Source organism: Cenococcum geophilum (assembly GCF_001692895.1).
Source record: "Cenococcum geophilum 1.58 unplaced genomic scaffold K441scaffold_3, whole genome shotgun sequence".
Lineage (NCBI taxonomy): Eukaryota > Fungi > Ascomycota > Dothideomycetes > Gloniales > Gloniaceae > Cenococcum > Cenococcum geophilum.
The window spans coordinates 1,871,469-1,884,198 of record NW_027137561.1 but is presented as its reverse complement, the minus strand read 5'-3'; the positions used below and the strand labels follow the sequence as shown (position 1 = coordinate 1,884,198).

Genomic DNA, 12,730 nt, shown 5'->3' with positions numbered 1-12,730 from the left:
CCTAAGATAATTATATTGTTAGTTTATATACCAATAATTCTAAATAGAGTTCCCGTAGTTGTAATAAGGAAGTAGGGATTAAATATAGAAGTAGTTATTAAAAGCTTCTCTTTATAGTGCTTACTATAGGTAGCCTATTAATAAGTTCCTACTTCTGCAATTCTATATAGTGGCTTAAGTATAACCATAATTATATCTTTAGGATATTGGTAGCGAATTTACTCTGGAAGGTATGCCAGTATTAAGTACTAAAGGCGCGTCTCTAATTGGGTATAGGCCTAAGTAATATCTTATAAATAAACTGCTATTCTATTCTTTATTAAGGAGGGAGCTAGTATAATAATAACTCGCTAACTAGCTCGTTATATTATAGGAGATTATATAAAAATTACCTCCTTACTATTATTGTTATAACCTTAAATAACAAGCCTTAATTTCTTAAATAGGGCGTTAGTAGCTTTACCCTTAATCTCATTAACCATTCTTAACTTAAAGATGCGAATTCCATTAAACTTAGTAGGGTTATACTTCTTAAATTTAAAGATTCCTCTTATAATAAAACCGTCAATTTCCTGCTTGTCGGATGCTTAGAAAGGAGCTCCTAGGGTTATAATATAACCTTCCTTTTAGAGCTGTTTTGCGAGCTTAAAGTCAGCCTTCTCTTTAGCTATTATAAAGGCCATTAATAACTTAACTTTATTCTTAATAGCGGCAATAAATTGTTCTTTAAAATTAATAAGGTATTAGCAATTTTATAATCCCTTTAAGCAACCTCTACCGCGTCGTAGTTATAGCGTATCTACTATAATTATATTAAAATCGTAGTCGCCTTCTAGAGTATATTAGTTATAGTTCTCTTTTAGGGTATCTTCTAGGGCATCCTATAAAGGCTTAAAATTATTATCTTTATAGTAAGGCTTAATAACAGTTAAATAGAATTAGGTAGGTCTATAAGGCATCTAAATAGTATAAGTTTAACTATTAATTATAATAAGTTAATATGGGCCTAACTATCCTCCCCTTTTACGCTATATGCGTACTTTAGACTAGAGTGGTAAATCAAGCGCAGTTAAGGTATTTAGGCCATTTCTCATTCCTAGTACGTTATTAACCTAGCGTATAGCATAGAGGCGTTACACCTCCTTTATTGCCTTGTAAATCGCCTTAGCTTATTACACAATAGAGGGAGATAGTGGAAAATCGTTAGTTATTCGTGGGTAGGCGCTAAAGACTAGTAATATAGGTATAAGTCCATCCAGGCTAGCGGAATCGTTAACAGCTTTAACAGCTATTTATAAGGTAAGTTCTTCGCTAACATCCTTTAGTTCTAAAGAGATAATCTTATATACGCGGCGTAATAGCGCGTAATATCGCTCTACTTTTCCAATACTATTATATACCTTAATAGGGACTTCCTTAACCTCAATTGCCATTGCCTTTATTTATTGTCGGAACTCTATAGATAAGAAGTTCTTTCCTACATTATAGACGATTTAATTAGGGGGTCCTAGGTAGACATTAATCTAGCATAACTAAAGGGTATCCTATACGTTCCTAGCTAATATATCCTTTAAGAATCATACAGCTTAGAAAAAGGTTAAGAAGTCAACAACTTAGAGTACTAGCTTACCGCTAAGGTATATAATATCAACAATAATACAGAAGTTAAAGTTATAGTCATCTTTAAGGGTAAACTTAAATCGGCTAGGGGACCTCTGGTTTATTTAACAGTAATAATAATATTTTATAAAATACTTAATTACCTTAACCTTAACTTCATAGCCTACTTACTAAAGAACCCTAAGTAATTAGTAAACTAATAGGTAACTAAAACAACGGTATAGTTAGCGTAACTCTAACTTAGTTAAATAGCTCTAAGTAACACTCTTTTCTAGTTATTAAAAGAGCAGCTAAGGGTAACCCTACTTACGTACAATAGGCACCCGATTATCTCCCTACACAAGCATATTCTTAAGGTTATTAAACTTAACGCCTAGTTTATTTATATCTCTAATACAAAATAAAAATAGGGTGTTTATAGGAACAACGTAAAAAGTAATATACCCTAAGGGGGTTTAAACCCTAATTGTGCTAAGAGAGATCGCAGTACCTTTGCCAAAACAAATTATATATTAGCCTACCGTTAAATAATTAATCTAAACAGAGCTATTAAGCTACTAAAGGGCTTAAACTTAAGGTTCTCCTACTATAGATACTCCTGCGGCTCTAGTATCCGGCATAATACTATAAAAGACATTCGCTAAGTATCTATTATTAAAGAAAAACGCGGAGCTCTCCTTTAGCTTATTAAAGATATCTAACTTTATAATAAAATGGAGCGTAGATTGGTTATTAAGAATAGCAATAGTTTATATACCATTTACCTTACTATACTTAGTAAAGTATTAGTTAGGTAAGTAGTCCTTAATTTCTATATCTATAAGGAGCTATTTGGTCTTATTAACCTTACCCTTAAGGTCTTTTACGCCTTTATATTAAACTAGGAAGCTTTAGAAGTAGGCTGTAGTAACCTTATAATTTCTGACGTTTCTTATATTTTAACGGAACTTATTATATACCTCTTTTCGCTTATTAAGGGAGTATCTAGTTAACTAGCAATTTAGCTTCTTATAAACGTAGCACTTCTTTTAGCAATTACTTCGAAATGAACCTCTATAAGGACCTCCATAATTACCTTATAGTTGATATTAATTATACCCTTTACCGTATTCCCTACTACGGCCGCTATATATTTAATTAGTCTAGTTATAATCATATTAGTTGGGAACGCTTAGTTAGGTAGGGCTTTTAGTATAGAGCTATTAAGATTCTTATATTCGCATTATAGTACCTACGGCGGAGCGTAGCTTAGTATATACTCCTTTAAATGTATTTATAGGTTTATATAGCGCCAAGTTATACTTAGGAACGCTATAGCATACTAAGATAACCTAGTCCCTTAGGCTGTTCTTATTTTAGTAAGTTTTAGTAAGTCTATATTAGATTTTCTAGAGTTTATTAAAGAGTAGTTAAAGGCACTCTAGGTAAGTTATTATTAGGTTAGAAGCGATAACTCTTTAGAATATAGTCTCCCGCCATTCGGATATATAGAGTTAGCGGTTTTTATTAGTTTCAAAGTAGGCTCTAGTAAGCTAAAGCATTATATTAAAGCTATAGTTTTTACCTATAATATAGTCGTAATAGAACGTNNCNNCCCGTCCCTTTAATATAANAGAGAAAGNATAATAGAACTAGTNGCGTTAAATTTTAACCTTATTATAGCAGTTATAAAAGACCTATAGTTTTACTCTAAGTATATTGTATAATTCTCCTTTAAACTTCTTCTCTTCGTCTAAATATACCTTTATTAGATTTATAACTTCTTAAGATAAAAGCTCATCGGTTAGCTAGGATAGAGGAGTTAAAGGTAGTAAAGGTAGAGGAAGAGCACCTCTAGGTAGTAGAGCACCTTTAGGTAGGAGAGTAGCGTTCTAGGGGTTTCATTTTAAATTAAAGTTACCTTCCAAAAAATATAGGTTAGTTTTAGGTTTCCGTAGTTAACATATAATCTTAGCTTCCATCTATACTAGTTCTTCTATATTAGTAAGAATAGCGTGAATATTACTAGCAATTAGGTTACCGTCCTTAGCAATATATACCCTATTCCTTTAGAGGGAGTCTTAAAAATCCTAAATAATATTAACATTACTAAGTGCCTAGGTATCGGCGGTCTATTCTATAAAATCCTTCCTAAAGTATTCCTATAACTATAAATCAGCGTAGTAGCTATCTTAGTAGAATAGAATATAGTATAGAAGAAAGCCGTTAACTTATTTTACGGTATAGGTTGTTACATTAAAGGTAAATACATCCCAATCTTTATTAATAAGTTTCGCGTATATAGCTACCCCTAATAGTAAGGAGTCTCTCCAATTGTTTAGAGTGGCCATAGTTATATCTTTAGAGAAAGGGAATATTAGTAGTATAGGGATTATCGTTTAGTACGCGTTTATAACATATATTTGCGATTATAGGGCTTAGGACCAGTTCTAGCCTTAAATCACGAAGACTTATAAAGCGTGTTGTTCTATATAATAAACGCAAGAATTTATAATCTGGGGAAGGCTTAGGACTAGTTCTAGCCTTTAGATCCTTAGATTCGTGGAAGAGTTTTATTTAAGATTTAGAACCAGTTCTAACCTTAAAAGACAGCTTCCCTTAGCACGAGTAGCACTGGTACAGTGGCTCGTCTCTTTTTAGTGAATACCTAGCTGTTCTATGGCATAACTGTAAAGTTAACCACTAATTAGTGTTGGACTCACAAGGGGATATTACGTAGCTACGGTTCGTAGATAGTATGATGGTTATTGTTCTTATTTTTATAGATAGGGGTAAGGGTTAAGGAACTTAAGGTTCCTCGCTACGGTAGTGCCGCGGCAACACGTGACGGCAATTTGCCTTACATGGCGGCAATTTGCCCTATTCCTAATACCTAGCGTTGTTAATTAATTCTATATTAATTTAACTAGTAGGCAGTATAGGCGTCTAGCTATATTACCATTAGGGTAAGACCTAATAGTAAGATTATTACCTATAGTTCCTCTACCTTATTTGCAAGGCTTAAATCATATAGCTAATCTACGGGAGTATTTTAACTAGTAGAAGCTCTTAGTACAAGAAGACCTAGAGTAGGAGAGTAATCTTAAGGCTGCCTATTAAGTTGCTTATAAAAAGCGGTGGGACTTAAGGATTATTAGAGAGTAGAAGCTAAATAAAGAGGGTAAGACGCTAGTTAATATAATAATTAATAATGGAGTACTAGAGGCAATTACTAAATAGGTGTATTAGGATATTAAGAACTAAAGGACTTTACGAGTTACTTAACTTTCTAGTAGTGTTAAGGATTTAGAGGAAGATAAGTAGTAGATTTTTTACGCCAGTATAGCTTTACCTAAAAGTTTAGGGTAGAATATAGACTTTACTAGTAATTTATATAAGAGTTCTGTAATATAGTAAGCTAACTAAGGCAACGTCTAACTCCTACTAAAAAATACCACGCTAAGGATTATAAGGTTTAATCTAATAACTTACTAACTCTTTTATTAATCCTTCCTTATATATACCCGCTATGGCTAAAGTAGGCTCTAGCGCTATTACTCCTTCTACCTATAGTATCTACACACCGTAACGGCGCTATCGCACGTTACCTACCAAATTCTGCTATATTCTGCCGATCTGCGATTGGCCCGCCCAAAGCTAGCGCCTTAGCGGCTCACCCTATATATTTGTTTACATCGGTCCTAGCGACCCCTTTTCCTTCTCTTTAGCTTAGTATCTTCGTAATATAGCATTCTACAAGCTTCGGTTTAGAAATATTTATACAAGCCGTAACACACACCACCGTAGAAAGTCTTTAAACTCATTACCCTAGAGCTCTGGCTTACTCCTCTATAATCTAAAATGCCGTTAAATATACTCCTTTAGCTTATTAAAGAACTCCTTAATTAGATTTAGATTAGGCGAATATATAGGCAAATAGACGAGCACTATACCGCGCTTAGTAAAAAGAGACTTAATCTATTCTAAATAGTGGAAGCTTATATTATTTATAACAACTACTAACCTTAGAGCTGGATAAGGATTATAACAAGGCAGGAGGTAGTGTTTAATCCAGTAATTATATCTATCCGCGTTTATTATGCCGCTATATACTAACGATACTAGTATACCATCGACAGTATACGCAGGCAGAATATTAAGCCACTGCTCGCCGCGATTATATAGAGTATACAGGATTAGCATCGTGCCTACTAGCGCCTAAGCCAACTTCCGTATACCCGTCTTTAAATTAGCGCTAGATTTATCTATAAAGATAAGTTGCTTAACAGTAAACTGTAAGATATTGGCCTAATATTAATTGCGGTCCTCCTAACTCCGCTCTAAAGCAACACAACAAGCCTTATATAAGTTAGTTATTTCCTTATCCATATATTTAGAATATAGCTTCCTAGCTTCCTACTCCAGCTAGCAACTCTTAACTCTATAGCAATCGTCTGCGGGCTTACTATAACTCTAAAACTGTCGTATATATACTAAGCTATCTCATCTAGATATAGATTTGGTGCCTTATTAAGTTGGTAGAGTAATATAACAATTATCTAAGAGCTCAGCGCCCTCTTTAGGCCAAAGTGTATACAACTAAGCCTCGTCCTTCCGTACCTCTCTAGTTTCCGTTAAATTTATTAAACAGCTCTGCGAGAACACTTGGCTTAAACACCACACTGTCAATTAGTGGCGCCTGCGTTAATAAGGATTTCCAGGAAGACATGTTGCCATTCGCGCATGTTGGGCGCCATATTCGATGGAGGCGACGACAAGAGTTATACCACGATCCAGAACAAAGATCACAATATTGGTAAGGAAGAGATATTGCGAATGGCTTTAATGCAAGGCGGCGACGTCCAAGCGGCCACTACATCTAATTCTGCTAGCTCTACATACTAATTTAGGCGAAGCTCAAGCGAAATTAGATGCCACCGCTGCTGCGCGCACGGGGGGGGCGACACCGAACCTCCCTGACCCTGTAACTCTTGATATAATAATACCATTGGTATTACGATACGCTCGGCCGAACAAACGGTATCGTACTAAAGAGATTTTACTGAACAAGTCGAGCCAATACTTTAACCGACCGCCACCAACTTCAATATTTTACGCCTCGTTTATATGGTTGATCAGAGGCTTAATCTAAGGGAATGATAGAGTAATGGTAGATGTTTGAAGCTGTATTTAGCTTGCTGGCAACAGCGATATCGAAAATCGTTGAATTGAAATGTTAACGAACAAAAATTGTGGCACTCGGAAGAATGAGATGAGATTTATGGGGTAACAGTTGCTCTCGCTGAGAAGGGTTTAGCATGACCGAGACAAAACGGAATCTTCCACTTTTCTAATCTCCTGATCCGTGCTCCTTTAGCACGGCTCCCGCCCCGCTCCCCCCTTTCCCCCGCAACCTGCCAGTAAGTTGGTACACACTCTGCCCAAACACCAACAGTACTTTTGAGCCGTGAACTATTGTTATATCTTCGCGAAGATAGGTAGTCAATGGGAGCATACTTAGTAGTTGTTAATTTTATTTTAGGAGCAATCGAACCCCTTTTTCTTATACGAGTCGCCAAGCAATGCCAATCTTCCACACAGTCGAATGCCCAGCTTCAAGCCGAGCTTCACATGCATTAAGCATGGAAAACTAATATTTTGGCGCCTCTGAAACTCTCTAAACTCCTCAAGCCCTCGTGCCACAGCGCTTCAGGTCGAAGAGAATCCCTTATGCTTTCTTGACCTTTCGCAATGTATCTTATTTTAATGTCTCCTGATATCCGCCTCTTTTTTCTACTCAAATCTGTCTACTCTTGCTTAGTTCTATACTCTGTCATTAACGGGAAAGTGTCCTCATTCCTTATATACTATCGCCTTTTATAATACCTCAGACGATCTCCCTTTCATTCTTTTTCATTGCAGTTACACCTCGGTCTTATCATTCTTGCAGATTTTTGCAAGCCTAGTCAACGTATCGATTAAACACTAACGAGCAACCATTTCCGTTGGTTCGTCGGATGGCATCAACGAGATACTGAGCACGACAAATAATCACATTCTTTGCCCTTTACAAGAAAGTTAAGAATATTATCAGAACCAATTGGGCAATGTCAGAACTCAAAGATGGAAGAGGTGAGAGGTTGAAGGGAGGTGTCTCCAACCTAATCCACAAAGCCCTCGATGAATCAAGCCTCACAAGGATCTGGTTTGTAGCCATGGCTATTGGTATGTATCATTCGTGAACTGTCACGCTTTCCTCCTACCACGGGTTTTAAAAGTGAGGCTAACAAGTAAATTGAAGTGGCATTCGGCTTTTCGCTCCTCATGCCAATAGGATGCATGTCTCCTGCAACACATTCATTCGCTTTGTTCTCTATCAACCCGCAAGTTCTAGCTTTTCGATACAATGCAATGGTCCAAAATACGACAAATGTCCAACTTTACGACGAAGAAAAGTTGAAAGAAGACCTCTCCGCGCTACCAGATATTTACCGGTTTGGGATGTCAGGTTGGTTTCCCTCTAGATACTTCCTTTTGTTGCTACTCACCCTTGCTGCTCGCGGCGCTTTCTTCAATCGCTTCAATATACCAGCTTCGGAGACTTGCAGAACTAGTCAGCTTACGAATAATGCGATGTGTATTAGGCGTGTGTAGGGAATTTACGGACAAGAATGAAGTCCATTGCACCAATAAGTTCATCCATCCTCTTGACCTTGACGCCGTCATCAAGCAAGATATCGAGAAAGCATCCATGCCAAATGTGACCGCTATCAGCCTTCAATCGTTCTGGGACTCGTGGGGTCACAACATGACAGATAACACATCTGCCAGTAAAGCCCACCGTGAATCTCTCATACACGCTGCTGCCGGATTGACAGTGACATCCTTGGTGGCCGGACCGATTGGCATTGCCGCTGCCGTTGCCGCATACTTGCTCAGCCATTCTTCACGGAAGACAATTGCGATAGGTGTTGCACTATTTGATGCAAGCCTAATGGTCGCAGCCGCAGCCTTGTGGATAGCAGCGAGTGTGCAATATGCAGCAGCCTTCGAGACCTCGTTGGGAGGGCAGACAATTTCGAATCAGCCTGTCTGGAACAACACGCCGCAATACCCTTCGTCGTACGGGTTGCTTCTGTTCGCGTGCGTGGCACTAGCTAAGCTTTGCGTACTGCCGATTCTTGCGCTGTTTTTCCTTGTCGTGCTTCCTATCATGTTGGTCGCTGTCGCGCTTATTAGTATATGGCTCGCGTTCCTCTTTCTGCAGTGCCTCTCGAAATGTATGGAGGCTTGCCCCACTACAACTACTACGACGACGTATTACGGTAGTGCTTACAGTGGTGGATGGGGTGGTGATTCTGGTGGAGACTCGTAAGTGTGGGATACGTGGAAGGAGGTGAGCGGGCTATTTATTGTATGATAACGATACCTACTTTGAGGGATAGAAGATGTTGGATCACATCAGCTTCGATCATATTGTAGAGCAATTCTGATGAGTCTTCCTGGCTGTTGGACACCTATCACGCTAGATTAGCTCACATAAAAGCATAATATCACCACTCTTTCGTGTATTTGAGATTATTTAGTATTGAAAGGGCAGTGAGGTCAACTTTGTTTTTAGGGTGTCAAGTTTATATATAGCATAGAGGTTGCTAGATGAGTCACGTCGAAGAAATAGTCGATATATTTATACGAGAAGGAAGTGCGTTGATCGAGAGCAGTGACCGGGGTAAAGGCGTGGAAACCGCCCATGCTTAATTCTATGAATGCCGCACCTCCATACACCTCTATACAAAATTGAAATCTATGGTACTCTAAATTTCCTAATATCACTCAAGTTCAACCCCCAGGACCTCTATGGCAGACACTATCTATAAAAGTATCCCATCCCTAGATAGGCTATTCCTGGATTTAGCTCCACACATCATTAACATTGCTTGTCACTGGCTGAAGCAGCCAGCCAAGTGAGCTATGCCCTGCGTTAGACGCTTAGCTAAGTTCCAAGAATGGTCCGGGAAAAAGGGATTGGTCCAATTGCGAAAAGTGTAGCGCCAGATACGAAGGCGGTACAGATGTGGCTAACTGGTTCTCATTCTCGATGCTAACCGACGATCTCGGAGGCACAACAGTATTTGAATTGCCAGCGGCCGGAAATATCTCTGTGACAGGGGCGTCAACACTTGGTTCATTAGAAGAGATAGGTGGTTGAAGTGATTCCTGATAGATGTGGAAAAGCTTCTCTTGGCAGTCGCGAACAATATCCACAAGCTGGCTCTTGAGTCTATCTTCAATTAGCTCAAGTTCGGAATCCATAGCAAGTTCCAGTTCCTTACGGACATGGCGAGGAAGCTCTCGGCTGAGGAACTCCTCATATCGGGCGAATCCAGTAGATCCAGGGGAGTTACCCGTTTTCTGTTCAAGGGTGAGATCATCCTCGTAGTCTACATATACATTAGTAAGGATTTCATCCGGAAGGCCTTCCCGACATGTACTTGCGAATAACCGATCGTATCTGTGGAAAATCTGGCGCTGATCAACAATTGGCAAAATGTATCATCACATGGTTAACGTATGCGCAGCGGCCACTCACTGAACTCGAGTTGGGCGAGCTTCAAAGTATAAGGAATTCTACCCCCGATTATTGTGAGGATTTGAGCCGAGTTGTTGTTATGGTCTGTGCTAGTCTCACCGAAAGGGTCATGTTGCTCGACTCAAGGTATTCCGAGCACGTTCCTTGTTACAGATTTATACATCTTTCGGCCAAAGAGTACTTGTCGATCGGATGTCCGTGCACCGATTGTAAGAAAAGAATGAGGACTCTGTCTATTGAGTGTGGCTCTAAGAGCCTTTATATATACATAAGAAAGGTGTAGGAAATGAGAACGAGAAGGGGGGAGGGGGGTGGCAATGGAAACAAGGGGTAGGTGACTGAGTCAAGACGGGGTAGGTGACCGAGTTAATGGCTGAGTCAATGACCGAGTCAATAGAGGTAGCTGAGTCGGTGGCAAGATAACCTGATTCAGGTCGACAGTACTTCTCGCTGCCATTTTCTGTCACCAGAAACCCTCTTGTTGAAACCGGAACAATTTCACCCTTTCAGGTTGCTCGAGATTGTCTTCAGTATCTTACGTTCACTTTGCCTGCGCAGCCATTGGGTGGTCAGATTGGTCACAACGTTGATGCTGACATGCTAGACCACACTTTCCCATTATGCAACTACTCAGCTCTTTTCTGGATCCACCATCTCCAGGGAAGTGAATTCCATTTACAAAGAGCATACAAGGAAGAAAGGCCTGAAGCTTCACACGCAGCCTGGAGTGAGCTTTTGGCGGCTCTAAATCAATTCCTAGCACAAAAAAATGCGTTAATGGCTTGGATAGAGGCTTCTTACGTATTTAAAACACCTCCACAATCTAGAGCGCTACAAGGCTGGTCTGATTGGGCCAAGCAACGAATGAACAGTAATGTGCCCAGGGAGGAAGAGACACGTAAAATCTACGCCGACAGTCTCTGTCTAACATCTCAGCTAGAAAGAATACAAGTGGAGTGGGGTGCTCAACTAATGAAATCTCCCTGCATCATCTGGGAGGAAGTGACGGATTTCACATCTAGTCGATTACTTAAGGCCAACAATGTTCAAGTTGACAGTTTATCTGTAGATACTATCACTAGTGCAAAAACAAGCAGTCAGTATCTGAGCAAAATATCGGAAGCTACCCCTGATGGTCGGCATGTTGGTGTCCTTAGCATATGGCCGTCAAAGTCAGTTAAAGTCTTAAACGGACACCTTTAATGTTTGAATGTCGACTAAAAAAATAGGCAGGCTATATCAGAAAACAACATCGGACTTCATTTCTTTTAAGTCATGGAGTAAAGAACTCAAGGAAATTACCCTAGGATGGACCGCCCGCTATGAAGTATGGCTGAATTCAGATCCCCCATCTCGCCTTGCCGATCTTCGGATTCCATTAGAGCAAACCGAGATTCGGATACAAATGCAATAATCCTCACAGTGGGATTCGGTTATGACCAGCTCGGCTTGGGAAATGCAATTTCCCACTGCTATCAGCGCGGATCTCAAACACTTCACTGTCCTGCGTACCTTTTATTCATTGCCTAGTATTAACGAAATGTCAAACCTGGAGTTGAAGCCATTACTGCTTGACTTAAATTCTAACGAATCCCTGGAATCATTTTGGAATGATGGTCTGTTAAAAAGCTGGCGGTTGCCACCCCCAGGGACTTATCTCTATTGGATAACACTCAGTCCAGAGTCCAGACGGTCGATACATTTTCTTCATAGACAACCCATGTGTGGAGACGAGGCCAATGGGTCTTCTTGTGTATGAGATCCATGAGGTTGGGAAACCACGACAAGTTCTGATGAATAGCTTCACCACGGATTACGTTCGTTTGCCAATTCGAGGGTTGTTACAACAAGTCAGCGCAATGTTTCACCCTGAGAAGCCTCTGTTGGCATTTAGTCTCCTTGGTGACACCTTCCTGTGGACATTTAATCATGGTAAGTGCAATAAAATACTCATGAAGATTTGGGAATTGCTGACAATGTTTTAGCTAACGCCATGCCCCACCGCTGCTTAACCGCTGAAGGTTGGGGTCACACTGTGAATTTTTCGAACTGTGGAGAGTATGTAATGATTAAGACCTCTTCACGGAGTCTCCCGATTATTCAAAAGATCCCAAACGAAATTCAAGACTTAATGCCTCAGCCAGCTGAACCTAGCGTACTGCCACCGGATTCCGGCAGAGAGGCATCTACATCATTGGATCCAATCAACAGCAAGGAGGAAGTGGGCGCTGGTTCTGAAATAGTGGTCAAAAATGATAGTGCGCAAATGACGGCTAATGGAACTGATCGCGGCGTATCCACCCTTCGTTCGCCGACGGCATTGGATATCCATCTCTGGAAACAAAACTCAGATGAGTACACTGCTAAAAGCCTTGAGCTCACTAAAATTCCTAATTGGCCTGGCCTGGATACAAGCACTGCAACAATTTGGATACCAAAGACGATGGATGAGAGGATCCAGATAATATTGAACAAATCGGCAAAAACTTGGAACAAATTGTCCGATCCGATAGAAGGTCGTCTGCCTGTAATCATTAGAAA

The 12,730-nt window shown here is 39.7% G+C and overlaps 3 protein-coding genes across 3 annotated transcripts; 2 read left to right on the top strand and 1 right to left on the bottom strand.

Annotated features, from left to right (window-relative positions):
• Positions 1-7,410: 7,410 nt before the first annotated feature.
• Positions 7,411-9,220, top strand: K441DRAFT_158752 (uncharacterized protein). The gene is made up of 3 exons (XM_067640243.1): positions 7,411-7,824; positions 7,901-8,107; positions 8,244-9,220. Exons 1-3 carry the CDS (start codon positions 7,707-7,709, stop codon positions 8,972-8,974), a joined length of 1,056 nt encoding a protein of 351 aa, XP_067509227.1. The 5' UTR covers positions 7,411-7,706; the 3' UTR covers positions 8,975-9,220.
• A 368-nt stretch (positions 9,221-9,588) lies between these two features.
• Positions 9,589-10,300, bottom strand: K441DRAFT_673257 (uncharacterized protein; the record flags this gene model as incomplete). The annotated part of the gene is made up of 3 exons (XM_067650635.1): positions 9,589-10,040; positions 10,190-10,208; positions 10,289-10,300. The coding sequence occupies 3 exons, from the start codon at positions 10,298-10,300 to the stop codon at positions 9,589-9,591; spliced, it is 483 nt and encodes a 160-aa protein (XP_067509226.1).
• Positions 10,301-10,966: 666 nt separating this feature from the next.
• On the top strand, positions 10,967-12,654 carry K441DRAFT_673256 (uncharacterized protein; the record flags this gene model as incomplete). The annotated part of the gene is made up of 6 exons (XM_067650634.1): positions 10,967-11,361; positions 11,423-11,516; positions 11,613-11,805; positions 11,867-12,121; positions 12,175-12,447; positions 12,560-12,654. The coding sequence occupies 6 exons, from the start codon at positions 10,967-10,969 to the stop codon at positions 12,652-12,654; spliced, it is 1,305 nt and encodes a 434-aa protein (XP_067509225.1).
• Between the last annotated feature and the right edge of the window lie 76 nt (positions 12,655-12,730).